The sequence below is a fragment of the Sceloporus undulatus genome, chromosome 4 (assembly GCF_019175285.1).
Source record: "Sceloporus undulatus isolate JIND9_A2432 ecotype Alabama chromosome 4, SceUnd_v1.1, whole genome shotgun sequence".
NCBI lineage: Eukaryota > Metazoa > Chordata > Lepidosauria > Squamata > Phrynosomatidae > Sceloporus > Sceloporus undulatus.
In genome coordinates this window covers 89,322,909-89,336,824 of record NC_056525.1, presented here as the reverse complement: position 1 = coordinate 89,336,824, position 13,916 = coordinate 89,322,909, and the positions used below count along the sequence as shown (strand labels likewise).

Here is a 13,916-nt window from a genome sequence, read left to right as displayed (position 1 = left end):
CTTTTAAGTCCCTCTTTAAAATAGCATAGGGCAGCAGTGGAGATGGCAGCAAGCCCCACCTGCCGCCTCCTGCCTTGCAAAGGAACCCCACTGCCTCAAAGGCAGCCATGATGGGATGAATTTGCAAATCATACTTTTTGAGTGTGCTAAATGTGGTTTGGAGGGGTAGAATTATTTGCAGTTTATCCACTTTTGCCTGGGTTGTGCTCCCCTTATACCAGCAAGTGTGGAGGACTGACATTACTGAAGTATATATGACTTGAATTAAGATGTTTGTGACTCTGAAGATATTATCACTGAAATGAACGTACTAATGTTTATTCACAGAGAAGCTATTAAAAGTTGTAAAAAAATGACTTGGGGTATCAGGGAAAACCACACCTTATTGGTTACCCATTCTTGTAAGGCACCTCAAGATCTAGTGCTCTGCTTAGGATCAAATTCTGTTTACATGTTACAATATGGTACATTCAACACATACTAACTCTTCCCATCAAGAATAAATTTTTCATTTGTAGGAGCGCTAGGGTTCCAGTCTAGAGCCAACTGTATGTACTCTTACACACAAATCTGAGAGCAGCAACTAGCCACTGAACAGATGGTCAATACTGAGCATAGTTTGGCTGGATTCAGGCCACGCCCAATAAAGAGGTGATAGCACAGGGAAAAGTGACAGTGCCAACCATCTGCTTGGCATAGTGTGCATAGTCTCAGATCAAATATTGGGAACTGCAAGTGCTAGATACAGACATCTAGTATTCAGAACTAAATAGGCAACAACCTTTTAGATACAAGAGTTTATAATCCTTTGGCACACTTCACTTTTGCTGGATGGGTAGGCAAGTGTGAAGACTGAAAATATATGTTGAAAGTAAATTGCACTGTACGAGGCACACAGATCTGTATACATGCAGATATATCCTTGATGGATAATTCACATTTATTTGGTGTAGAATTTCCTTTTATTTAATGCAAGAAATGAAATATATATCTCCTGTGGCAACTTTAGATTCAGTAGTTTGCATACCCCAAACTAAAATTCTAAATATAAAGTACCTGTAATTTACATTTGTACTCAACATTTGCTGTTTTAATAACAATATCCAGGGTTTGGGGCAAAGTGAAGGGAAAGGAATGTATAATGACTTATGACATATTGTATGCAGAACATTGGGTTTTCTAGATTGGGATAGTACCGTTTAGACTTGAATATAAGTTGACCGCATGTGTAAGTCAAGGGCAAGTTTGGGAGCCAAAATAATGGATTTTGATATGATCCATGGATAAATCGAAGGTAAAATTTAGGCACATGTAACAAAGGATCTAAAGGATGAAGCAAAGCAAAACAGTGCCAAAGAACTTACAAAATTCCAGCAGGCATAACTGTCTATGTTCACACTAAAGGCTGGCTGGATGAGAGAGTAGAGCAGGATCAGTGTTTCCAAGACAGATTATACTCTTGCTTTGTACATTGGCCCGTGGATAAGCTGACTCAGGGGTTTTTTGCTCAATTTTTTGACTAAAATTTCTAGACTTATACATGAGTATATACAGTAAATTATGTTAGACTTTGCAAAGAGCTACAGTGAAATTGAGTTGCATTCTGTACTGCATCAAAATAAACCATGCCCTTACAAATTTACATTTCTGCCACTTACATGACTGTATTTTTAAAACCAGTCTTTACCTTATCACTATATATAATAATATAATAATAATAATATTTATTTGTATACCGCCCTCTGGCAAACCAATCCGGGCGGTTAACAACAGTAAAATATAAAATATGACAATTAAAAACACTTTATCCCTCCCCCCCTTAAGACAATATTAAGCAGTATAACATATTAAAAACACAACATCAAGCATAAAAACAGCAATTAAAACCCTGATATCCCTCTGTTGATCCTCGACCATCACTGAGATGGGGCCACGGGAGGAATGAGGGAATCAGGGAACCTGGGCTGGGATGGTTAATCTGGAAAGGCCTGCCGGAAGAGATCCGTCTTGACTGCTTTTTTAAAGCTGTCTAATGATGTTATCTGACGGATCCCATCCGACAGGTCGTTCCAGAGTTTGGGGGCGACAGCAGAGAACGCCCTCTGGGAGGTCGCCGCAAGCCTAGATTTTAAAGGCTGTAGTAAGTTCCTCCCAGAGGACCGGAGAGCGCGGGGAGGATTGTACGGGAGGAGGCGGTCTCTAAGATAGTTTGGACCCAAGCCATTTAGGGCTTTAAAGGTGATAACCAACACCTTGTACTGGGCCCGGAAGCTGATAGGCAGCCAGTGGAGGGACCTCAAAACCGGAGTAATGTGGTCCCTCCTAGATGTACCTGACACAAGCCTGGCTGCCATGTTTTGAACCAGCTGTGTTTTGAACCAGCTGTATATATATATTTTCAAAGAAGCAAAAAGTAATGCATTGTGTGGAACTGCCCTGCCTGTGCTGAACAAAGTGTTAATTGCCTTAATGTCTAATATTGTGCTGTAATGTGGCAACAAATCAGTCATGACCCAATTTGTAAAAGGCAGCCGAATGTTAAAATTACTGTATAATGAAAGGGAAGTTGTATTGAACATGAACCTTGGGGTAGAAACAATTAGCTACTTATTCATGTGCTTTATGAAGAGATCATTTCAACTAATCCATAAGCAGCTGTCAGGTGGTGTGTATGTTTTGTGTGTGTGTGTGCATTTTAAAGGCAGTCTTGTGTGACATACCACTATAGAGAAAAATGTAAGATGCCAAAGAATTCCAGATGGAACAGTTACTTTGTAATAACTTCATTTTTAAAACAAAACAAAACTATGTTTTATTATGTGGAATTTCAAAAGAATTACCTAAGTGTGGTAAGGAAAATGACTTTAGAATTTGGGTTCCTCTTGGTGATCTGATCATCCATATACATTCTTGTTGGAAATGCTGGATTGGTGTAAAATATATATATGAGGGTAGACAATGTTATTCTGGCTATAAAATCTGCAGATCTCCATCTCAGTAAAGCTTATGTGTTGATACATATGATAAATGTTAGCCACCTTGGAACTCTTGTTATGGACTTCTGCTAGTATAGAGGTTAATGCTGAAATAAGACTGTCATGTAAGCATGAACCATGACTCTGAATCGTGAATATTAGTGCAGTGACCTTGATGATTTTAAGCATATCATATGAAGGCTAATGAAATATTGTAGAAGGCAACATAATGTATGTAATCAAATACACTGTAAGAAACAGCGTTTAGTGGCAACAGACGAGTGATTGCTGTAACATACAGTTCTATATCCAACACTTTTTTTTTGAAAGTGCATAGACTGATACACATTATTAAATTAATTTGGAAATTTTATTTAAAATAAACTGGAAAAGGCTGAGAAGTTTCTTTGTTATTTTCATATAAAAGATACAAGTATGGTAACTTTTTCATTTTAAACAAATTATACGTTACTGTTTTCTTATTGCATACAGGACATAGAAAGCTCATTTCTAATATTTTTGAGGTGTGGCTATTTGCATTCCTGAAATAGCACAAACTGCAATGTAAATGTTTATTAATGAGTTTCCATAGAAAATATATGAAATAAGAAAGCAACTTAACAATTCCAATTGTGTACAGATAGGTTAATACTGAAAATATCAGTCATTAATTCTGCAGGTTGGTATTTCAAACTAATTGGTTTTTTTCTGATTTCGGCTATTTTTTGATTCCCATATCACAATGACGTTAAAATATAGCAAGAAGAATAAAAAGTGCAAGCAAGATACAGCAGAGACAGCTAGAGGAAATAAATCTGGCAGCTTCTGTGGAGGATCCAACGTAGCACTAATTAAAGTCAGGATACCCATCAGAGTTATTGAGACAAGGAACTGAAAGAGAGAGAAAAGTACATTGGTTACTACTGATTTACAAGGTCCATTGAGTAGTTTCATTGTTAAGCCCTCCATTTTGATCATGTAGATGGAAGATATTTCAACAAATACAAAGTGTATCTAAGCATGGCATCTTATGTATCAGTTACCAAGATTTATGTAAACATAGTCATATTAAACAGCTGAAGAATTTCAAAAAGAAAAATGATTTCTGTCATAGGTTGAGTCTCCTTTATCCAGAATTCTGAAATCTAAAATACTCCAAAACCCAAAACGTTTTTCTTGGGTGGCTGAGATGGTGATACCCTTGCTTTCAGATGGTTCAATATACACAAATTTTGTTTAATGCACACAATTATTTTAAAATACTATATGAAATTACCATCAGGCTATGTGTATAAGAAATATAAATGAATGTTGTGTTTAGACATGGTGCCATCTCCAATATCATTATGTATGTATACACAAATACAGATATTCCAAAATCCAAAAACAAACAAAAAACCACCCCCACCCCACCAAACAACAACAACAACAAAACTGAAGTCGTAAACATCTCTGGCCCCAAGCATTTCAGATAAGGCAGACACAACCTGTACTAGCAAAGCTCATAACATATATTATCGTAGATACTAAAGTGCATTGATAATGGACTCAATTTTATGATTCATCATGAATGGTTACAGTTAGATGCTGCCCAGAATAATTACTTTCCCAGAAATTCTCTGGATGGTATGGAGGATCAAGCCACAATCCAATCTTCAACCTTCTTACACCAGTTCCAGATATGGAAGAGCCCTTACAGCCTTTCCTTCTGTTGGTTCCCTTTCTTCCCTCTCAATTTTTTTTTCTGTCTTGCTTTGCCACTGACAGAGCTTTTCCAGGTTTCTCCATTTATTACTTTTAAATTCTAATCTGTCTTTCCTATTTAACTCCTTCTTCACTGTCTGGCTCTTAGCGATATTATTCCTTTAAAGAAAATAAACAACCTTCCTTTTAATGGTTTTCAAAGTAGCCATCTTAATATCTTCAGCATAAAAAGGAAGAAGGGGGGGAGAAAAGAAGAAATATGGCAGCACCTTTAAGACTAACTAGTTTTCATTTTAGCCTGAGCTTTTATGATATAAACCCACTTCCTGCGATGCAGTACTGAGTGATATTAAGGCCTCAGGTATAATGCATATTTTTACAGTTGTGGGACTAGGATAGAATGTAATAGGATCCAGAAAGGTGCAAATCATGTCCCTTGTCCTAAACTTTCAAAGGGCTAGGTGAGTCAGTTTTTTTCAGTTCTTTGCAGTGGTTAATTAGTGTTGATGTGTGAAAGCAATTCATCTGTTTACCAAAAGTCAGTTTCCCTAGGTTTAAAACTAGAAGATTATTTTTGTTACATGACAAGTAGTGAGGACTCTTGTACTAAAATATGTAGCATGCCATTGTCTTTGTTCATACCTCTGCTAATGGCTTGGAATTTGTGAATATAATTCAGTTCAGCTATTTCCTTTTTTTTTTTTACCTTTTCCAATGAAACAAGAATATAGATATGACATATAATGCAGCAGGACCTTGCCAAATTCAGCTTGTGTTTAATTAAATAAAGAAAGTGTGTATTTATCCCTTAGCCAAAGTAAGGCACTTAGAACAACATTTCCCCAAAAGTTACTCACTGAATACTTCATAATCTTGGGGAATGCCTTAAACCAAGGGATGTATCTTCTAATAGAAGTGAAAAACATTTTCAACTGCAGATCATCTTCAGAGGTTTTTTCAGGTATTGAAAAGGAAGCTCCACACACTGTGAGAAAAGCCAGCGTTGTCACAATGTATGACAACAGCAGGCCATCCTTCAAGAGAAGTGGCAGCATGCTGTTGAGAGAGATACATAAATTAATGTACTTTCTTTCAAGGTTACATACCTAAAAACTTGTGATGAGTACAGGCCTTTAAAATTCTTCAGTCAACTCAAGTTTTAACTTACCTGAAGGTTGAAACAAGCAGGAACCATGCAGACATAAAAGGAATTTCATTTATAAGTAAACAGACTGGTCTATGGAGAAAAATAAGAAAAAAAATGCAAGCAATATTTTAACCAGATTTTTTTTTAATTGCTGCATCACACTGTCATTAAAACAGGTAAGAGGCTATTGGTAAATAAAGCTCTAACCACACACTATTTTCTGTTCATGAGTTCATCTGGTGAGTGCTATCTGATGTCTAGCCAGTATGGGGACAGTGAATCACAAGATGGTATCTTCACAAGAAGGTACACGGATACCTGGGGGGATGCCAAGACTTGCACGAGTACTACAACAACCACAACAACAAAATATTTATTTGAGGGAAGCCTAGCCAGATGGGGGACCATACACATCACAGTGCAAAATATTGTTTCAGATACCATTTACTGCTATTACTTAGACATCCTCTTGCAATATATTGTATGAGCAACTTTGCCAGGCTCAGGCAAATGAAGAGTTGGAATTAATTACTTGAGGTCTTGACATAAACCTTACATAATGCTGATCTGCAGTAACACATTGAGTCAGAAGCTACCTGGGCATCAATTAAATCTGAAAATCTCATCATTTGTTCATCCCTGAACACATTTTGGTTTATATGTTGCATATTCTGTGAAACTTAATAAAAGCCAGAACTTTGCTATATTTTATGCTTTCATATTATTTTACATTGTTGGCATAAAGAAGATACAACTACAAGACTAGTAAGAATGTACTAGTTCCAGTGCAAAATGTATCTTTGTGGGGGCACTTAAGCCTCATCTGGGCCAACTATCATGTGCTGCTTATACTGATAAATGCTTCTAGATAGGAGTGCAAATGTCATCCAAGTATGAAATGCCACTTACATTGAAACTAGAAGAATAGATTTTTCATGCACTTGGAATGAAAACAGAAAGAAGGATAATGCACAGCTAACCTTTTAAAAAGAAAATTAACAAGTATTAATATAATAGTAATCATCATCATCATTTATTTCCCACCTCTTTTCTTTCCCCCTTTACAGCACACACAAAAAAACTGTTTTGATCTCCCATTACAGGATAATGTAAAGTATCTTGGTCATATTCAACTACAGTGGCCATACTGTGCCTATACTGTAAAAGGGGGAAAGTGAGAGTACATAAAACTATGTTGCTCTTAAAGTAAAAGTAGAATCATAGAATTGGAAGAGACCACAAAAAACTCAAGAAAAAATGGCCATCCAGCCTCTGCTTAAAATCCTCAAAGACAGATACTCTACCACACTCCAGCGCAGCATATTCTACTGGCAAACAGCTTTTACTGTCAGAAAGTTTTTCCTAATGTTTAGGTGGAATCTCTTAGGTGTTGTCTGGCCAACAAAGTTGGGAATTATTTGAAGCAAATTATTCTGACTGTCTTTTAAAGCCCTAAGGTGGGCTTTGCCTCCCACATGCCTTTCTTTTTAAAAAGCAAAAGTGTTAGCTGAACGTTGATATTCAAATCCTTTACAGACCTCACTTGGGCTGAATCAGTACTGCAGAAGTAATGCCGTTTGATACTGCTTTAACTGCCATGGCTCAGTGGTATGGAATCTGGGATTTGTAGTTTGTTGTGGCACCAAAGCTCTGATGGAAAACATTACATATCTCACAAAACTATAAATCCAAGAGTTCTATAGCACTTAGCCAGGGTTAAAGCAGTCTCAAACTACATTATTTCTGCAGTGAAGATTCAGCCCAGGTAAATGCAATTATTGCAACCATTATTTTCAGATTAGATATTTTAACCACTTTACATAGTAGGATGGGAAATCCTCATCCATAGATGTACCTTAAATGTACAAAAGACAAAGGAGATGTTAGTCCACAAAAGTACAAAATGCTGTATTTCAAGAACAGATACATTTGTCCAACCTAATGGTTTTCCAAGGCCAACAACAGTGGAATATTCCCTAAAATTTAATAAAATGGAGTAGCTTTTATCCATGTCTATGAGCTCATACAGACAGGCCAAAATAAAGCTGGTTCGGGTTAATTTGGAAATATGCTGTTTAAATGATGCATGTGTCCTAAGAGGCCAGAAGCTGTGCCAAAGCCACGCTCCCGTTCTGAGGACTGGAGTGCAGCTTTGGCGCAGCTTCTGGCCTCTTACGATGTGTGTGTCATTTAAACAGCATACCTCCAAAGTGACCCGAAGCAGCTTTATTTTGGCCTGTCTGTACAGGCCCTATATATATTTACTTAGAACATCACAGAATCTGTTTGAAATTTTACTCTGCTTTTGCCACTTTCCCCCCAGCTGAATCTGAAACTGGTTACATTATTCTATAAGTATAATACTTGGTGTTTTTTTTTTAAAAAAAATCTGCAGAGGAAAAATAACATTTGGGATCATTCTCATGTTAAGTGAGTTCTTGTGTAAAAAATATTACATTGGGCAGTTACATTTTTTTAAAAAGCAGAAGTAACCTGAAGCCATACAACAACCAAGTGACATTCAACATGTTGAGAGATAAACTTTAAAATTAGCAGTATATATCTTTTATTAATTTTTTATAATTAGCATGCAGCTGAACATCAAGGATGTCAAAATATATTAACAAAGTTCTGTGTTAGCAAACATGGGTTTTCAGAGCCTGAAGCAACCAGGTTTATAGGTCTTCTTGAACCTTTTGATGCCATTTCAAGATATTGAGTGATCTGGAAAACATCAGAGGGAGCTATATTGTGCCAGACTCCAACACACCAACTAATAGGATCATGGTCCTTTGAGCTACCACCTTACTGATTAATAAAATGCATATACCACTGAACAATACATGTTCTACTGGGAAGTGTAATATTTATGGCTAAGGACTGACAGGTGGACTGTAGTCACAAAGAGCTTATGAGGGCAAGTAAATATCCTCTGTGTTTTCCTAAAGAGGAGCTTCATATGATCTTACCTAACACAAGACTGCAAGGGTCATAAAAACGTTTCTAAAAATGCATGCTGTTTTTATAGGAATCTGGCATTCTAAATCCAAAAATGACCTCTTATTTGTTCTATCACATACAGTTTCTTCACAAGTTGCTTTGACATTTCTATGTTGTGTGGTCATTTTGGGAAACCTCTTCCTGCAGGTTCTAGCCTGAACATGAGCAAGAAGATGGATTATGGGCCCAGATTTGGTGTTTATCCATGATTCGGCCCACTGAAAATGAACTGATGCAAAGCATCTCACCAGAACAGTGATAGTTCAATTTCCACAACAAATTTTTCCGTGAATCAGGTGAGAAAGTCAAGCAGAGCACTAAACAGTACAACTCATACAGAAGCCTCAGGCAGGGCTCTTGCTGGTCAAACCCTGCCTAGGATTGTAGCTGGGGGAGTGAATAAATGGGTGTTGTATTGCTGATGGGCCCAAGAAAGACGTTTATGTTTATCCCTTTTCTTTTTCTTTGGAATGTCTTCCTCTACAACATTTGAAGAAAGGTGCCTTGATGCTGACTTCTTGCCTTTCTCCTTACAAAATGAGGCTGAATCTGTTTCTGTCAGCTGGAGTAATATACTGATATGATGTGATGCTGCCTTCACTGATGATGCTGAAACCAAAGTGGATGTCAGTACCAAGGAAGTCAATAGTGCTGAAGCTGTGGTACCATCTATTTGAATGTCAACAGTAATGGGGAGGTGTGTGTGACATTTTCTGAGTTCTTTTTCTTTAGAAAATATTGGAATTTTTCAGAAGAATAAAGCACTGTTAAATTACCACTTCTTAGTCACTTGATCAGCAAATCTAAAAGTACTCTATCAAGATTGGAGATAAAGACACAAAATTCTGGCTTGCAGTGGCAACATTCCCTCAACAGAGGAGAGAGCCAGAAACAGTTTCAAAAGCTGCCCCAACACCACCCTCTCTGCTTGCGGTGGTGGCATTCCCTCAGTGGAGGGAAGAGCCGGTGGCAGCTTCAAAAGCTGCCTAACACCAGCCTCCCTGCTTGCAGCAGCGGCATTCCCACAACAGAAGAGAGCCAGCGGCAGTATCAAAAGAAGAAATAATCTGTGTAAAATTATAGGTTTGCTGAAAGTAATTTATGAATTTACTTGTTTTATACTGATGGAGTAATGATCAATTGTAGGGATTAACAGATTAATTTGATTGTGTTATAACATATAGCTGGGTATAAGGTCTGGTGACTAAAGGAAATATTCAAGGTCCAATAACAATAATAAAAAAATAAAATATAATAACTTGGACTAAATGGCAACAATAACAAAAACACAAACAAGAACACAAGCAAGCAACCATAATAGAAAAGGATCAATACAGATGCCAATTAAACATACATGATATAAACAGAATTCTTAGAGGAATTTAGAAATTTTAAAAGAGATATTGGTCAACAATTAGAAGATCACAGGAAAGAAACCATGGAAAAAGAAAAGGAAGGAACACTGCCATTTTTGGATGTCCTAGTCATCCACAAACCGAACCAACATTTGGATCACACAGTATACCGAAAACCCACACATACTGTACAGATAGATACCTGCACAAGAACTCCAACCATCACCCAGGACAAAAAAGAAGCAGAATCAAAACACTGGTAGATGGAGCAAAACGCATCTGTGAACCCCACTTCTTGGAAGATGAACTGAACCACCTGGACCAGGCTCTACTGGCTAATGGTTATTCCAGCCCAAACATCAGAAGGGCTGCCAGGCCCAGGAAAACCCAGAGAAGTGAAGACAAGCAGCCACCAAAAGGGAAGGTATTTTTACCATACATCAAAGGAGTCACAGACAGAATAGGCAAAGTGGTGAGGAAGCACAACCTTCAAATGGTTTATAAACTGACGAAGAAAATCCAGCAAATGCTTCGCTCAGCCAAGGACCAGAGAGACCCGCTCACAGCCGCAGGAGTTTACTGCATACCATGCAACAGCGGACAAGTCTACATAGGGACCACCAAACGCAGTGTGCAAACAAGAATCAAGGAACACGAGAGACACTGCAGACTGGGCCAGCCAGAAAAATCAGCAGTAGCAGAACATACCACAAACCATCCTGGGCATAAAATACTGTTTGAAAACACTGAAGTTCTGGACCATGCCAATCACTGCCATGTCAGGATGCACAGGGAAGCCATTGAGATCCATAAACACCTGGACAATTTCAACCGGAAAGAAGAAACCCTTAAAGTGAACAACATTTGGCTACCAGTCCTGAGGAATAGCAAAATAAGGACTCAGCAAATGCAAATGGGAAACCATTTAGAGTCAGGGGCTTTCTCAGCAGATAATTGATCACCAATTAGCAGACATTAATCCTCATTTGCATTAGCCTCCCAGCCTCAGGCCTGCCATCAGCAACAGAACAATACACATGCAAATCACTCCTGCATTCCCAGGCTCACACAGTATATATACACCCAACTTTTTCCAGGCAAGCATTCTCTGAAGATGTCAGCCACAGATGCTGGCGAAATGTCAGGAAGAAAATTTTCTAGAACATGGCCACATAGCCCGAAAAACCCACAAAAAACTATGGATGCCGGCCATGAAAGCCTTCAACTTCACATTTTATATGTTGTTTGCTGCTTTGTTTTTACAAAAAGCAGGATACAAATAAGAGTTTTATTTTTATTTATTATTTATATCTAGTTGTTAAATTTAGAGGGATTCAACTCCTATTACAGATGGCACGCATACCTATGGTATGATGCAATTAAAATACATAATGAATTTAATCATCATTTTGTCTGTAAAGCTTTACTAAAGAATTGGGAAAGTGTTAAAAAGTTATTTTACAGATGAATCCTGAACTGGGTCTCTCCACGTGGCGTTCATGAGAAGAAGCGATACAGGGGAAACATGGTTATGATAAAGACATATTGAAAAAGAATAACAAAAATAATTACGCTTTTTAAAAAGTGGAAGAATTGGTAGGATTAGATTTACAAAAGTACTGGTTTTTATACAGACAACTAATGGAAAGATTCAAAAGTGACTTAATTCATTTAGGTTTCGAACAAACACAAATTGAGTTAGATAAAGTTCAGGTAGAAGACGAAACAAAACTGACATCAAAATTATATAAAATAGTAACGGAAAGAAAATCAGAGCAGAACATAATCAAAGAACCGACCATAAAATGGTCAAGAGATTTAGGAAAACAAATAGATTTGGATAGCTGGCAATTAGCCATGAAAAGGACTTATAAATTCACCAAAAATTAAGGAATTAGGGAAAATTACCTAAAGGTGGAAAATCGCTGGCATCTTACGCCGGTAAAGATTAGTAAAATATACAAATCTGATACCAAAAATTGTTGGAAATGTTAAAAAGTTACAGGATCTTGTATACATCTTTGGTGGACTTGTTCCTTTGCAAAGAAATATTGGAATCAGATACAGTGTGCCCATGTCATACTTCTCCCACACCCTAGAAGAAGCAATGGGGCACATGCCATTTTTTCTAATGGGGCTTGAGTTTACGTGGTTTTTCCCTTGCACGGCAGGATCTGGAATTGATCCCCTGTGTAGGAAGGGCCAACTGTATACCAAACAATTTGCAAAAATTTTAGAAGTTAATTTTCAAATGATTCCAGAACTTTATTTAATAAATATTACTCATAGGGTTAATAACATAAAAGTTGAGAATAATTGGAGACAAGTATTATATTTTATTTCAACTGCAAGGATCATATATGCTAAATATTGTTAGGAAATTTTTGTTCCAGATCTGGACACATGGCTCTTTAAAGTACTTGAAGTTGTAGAGATGGATAAACTTACACAACTGTTGGATGGGAAATTGGTAGAAAAAATAGAAGAGTGGGGTCTTCTAAAAATGTGTAAAGAATGATGGAAACAAAAATCAGAGGTATGAGAATCATCATCATCATTGTCATCTTCTTCTTCTCTTGGATGCATAAAGGTAATATAATGTTGTTACCTATATCACCCACATGAAAATACAGTACAATGGATACAAATATGGAAAATGCTTATATGGGGCTACCCCTGTGCCAAGTTCGGAAACTTCAATTGGTGCAAAGCATGGCAGCCAGGTTGGTCACAGGTACATCTAGAACCAACCATATAACACCTGTCCTAAAATCACTCCATTGGCTGCCAATTAGTTTCCAGGCATGGTACAAGGTGTTGGTTATAACCTTTAAAGCCCTACATGGGCTGGGGCCAGACTACTTGCAGGAGTGCCTTTCTCCATATAATCCACCCCGCATACTGAGCTCCTCTGGAAAGAACTTGCTGCAGCCTAAGAAGACTAGACTGGCTGCAGTCACCCAGAGGGCCTTTTCATCTGCCTCTCCTAGGCTATAGAACAGTGATGACAAACGTTTTAGAGACTGAGTGCCCAAACTGCAACCCAAAACCCACTTATTTATCACAAAACACATGTCCCTCTGACTTTCTAGTAACAAACTCTGGCAAACTCTGTGCTGTGGTGATGGCATGTGTGCCCATAGAGAGGGCTCTGAGTGCCACTTCTGGCACTTGTGCCATAGGTTCACCACCACTGCTATAGAACGACGTGCCAGAAGAGATCCATCATATTACCACTCTAGAAGCCTTTAAAAAAGCTGTTAAGACGGATCTCTTCTGGCAGGCCTTTCCAGATTAGCCTCCCCTCCACTGATACCGATGGCCCCCATCTACCCCTAGAACGACAGAAGTCTCACCTCTAATTACCTTTAATTTTAGTTAATTTTTAATTTTTCTTTAATTAGTATTTTATATTGTTATTGTTTTTAGTTTATTACTTTTTATGACTGGGAGAGGGGTGGGGATAGGGGATTAATTAGAAATGTGAATTTTAACTGTATATTGTATTTTACTATTGTTCTGTTTGTTGTAACCTGCCTCAATCTGCAGGGAGAAGCGGGTTATAAATAAAATATATTAACAACAACAATAATAATATATTTTATTTATAGCCTGCCTCTCCCTGCAGATCGAGGTGGATTACAAGAAACATAAATAATTTAAAACATAACAATTTCCATTGTAAAATAATAATAATAATAATAATAATAATAATAATAATAATAATAATAATAA

General features: G+C 37.5%; 1 protein-coding gene across 1 annotated transcript in view; it reads right to left on the bottom strand.

Annotated features, from left to right (window-relative positions):
• Positions 1-3,328: 3,328 nt before the first annotated feature.
• The window catches only part of ALG6 (ALG6 alpha-1,3-glucosyltransferase), a 21,376-nt gene continuing 10,788 nt past the window's right edge, over positions 3,329-13,916 (bottom strand). The window contains exons 8-11 of the mRNA XM_042464317.1: positions 6,736-6,806; positions 5,848-5,916; positions 5,537-5,735; positions 3,329-3,866 (exon numbers count right to left, since the gene is read on the bottom strand). Of these exons, the coding sequence (XP_042320251.1) occupies positions 3,669-3,866; positions 5,537-5,735; positions 5,848-5,916; positions 6,736-6,806 (537 nt within the window). The 3' untranslated portion in view covers positions 3,329-3,668. The remainder of the gene's footprint in view (positions 3,867-5,536; positions 5,736-5,847; positions 5,917-6,735; positions 6,807-13,916) is intronic.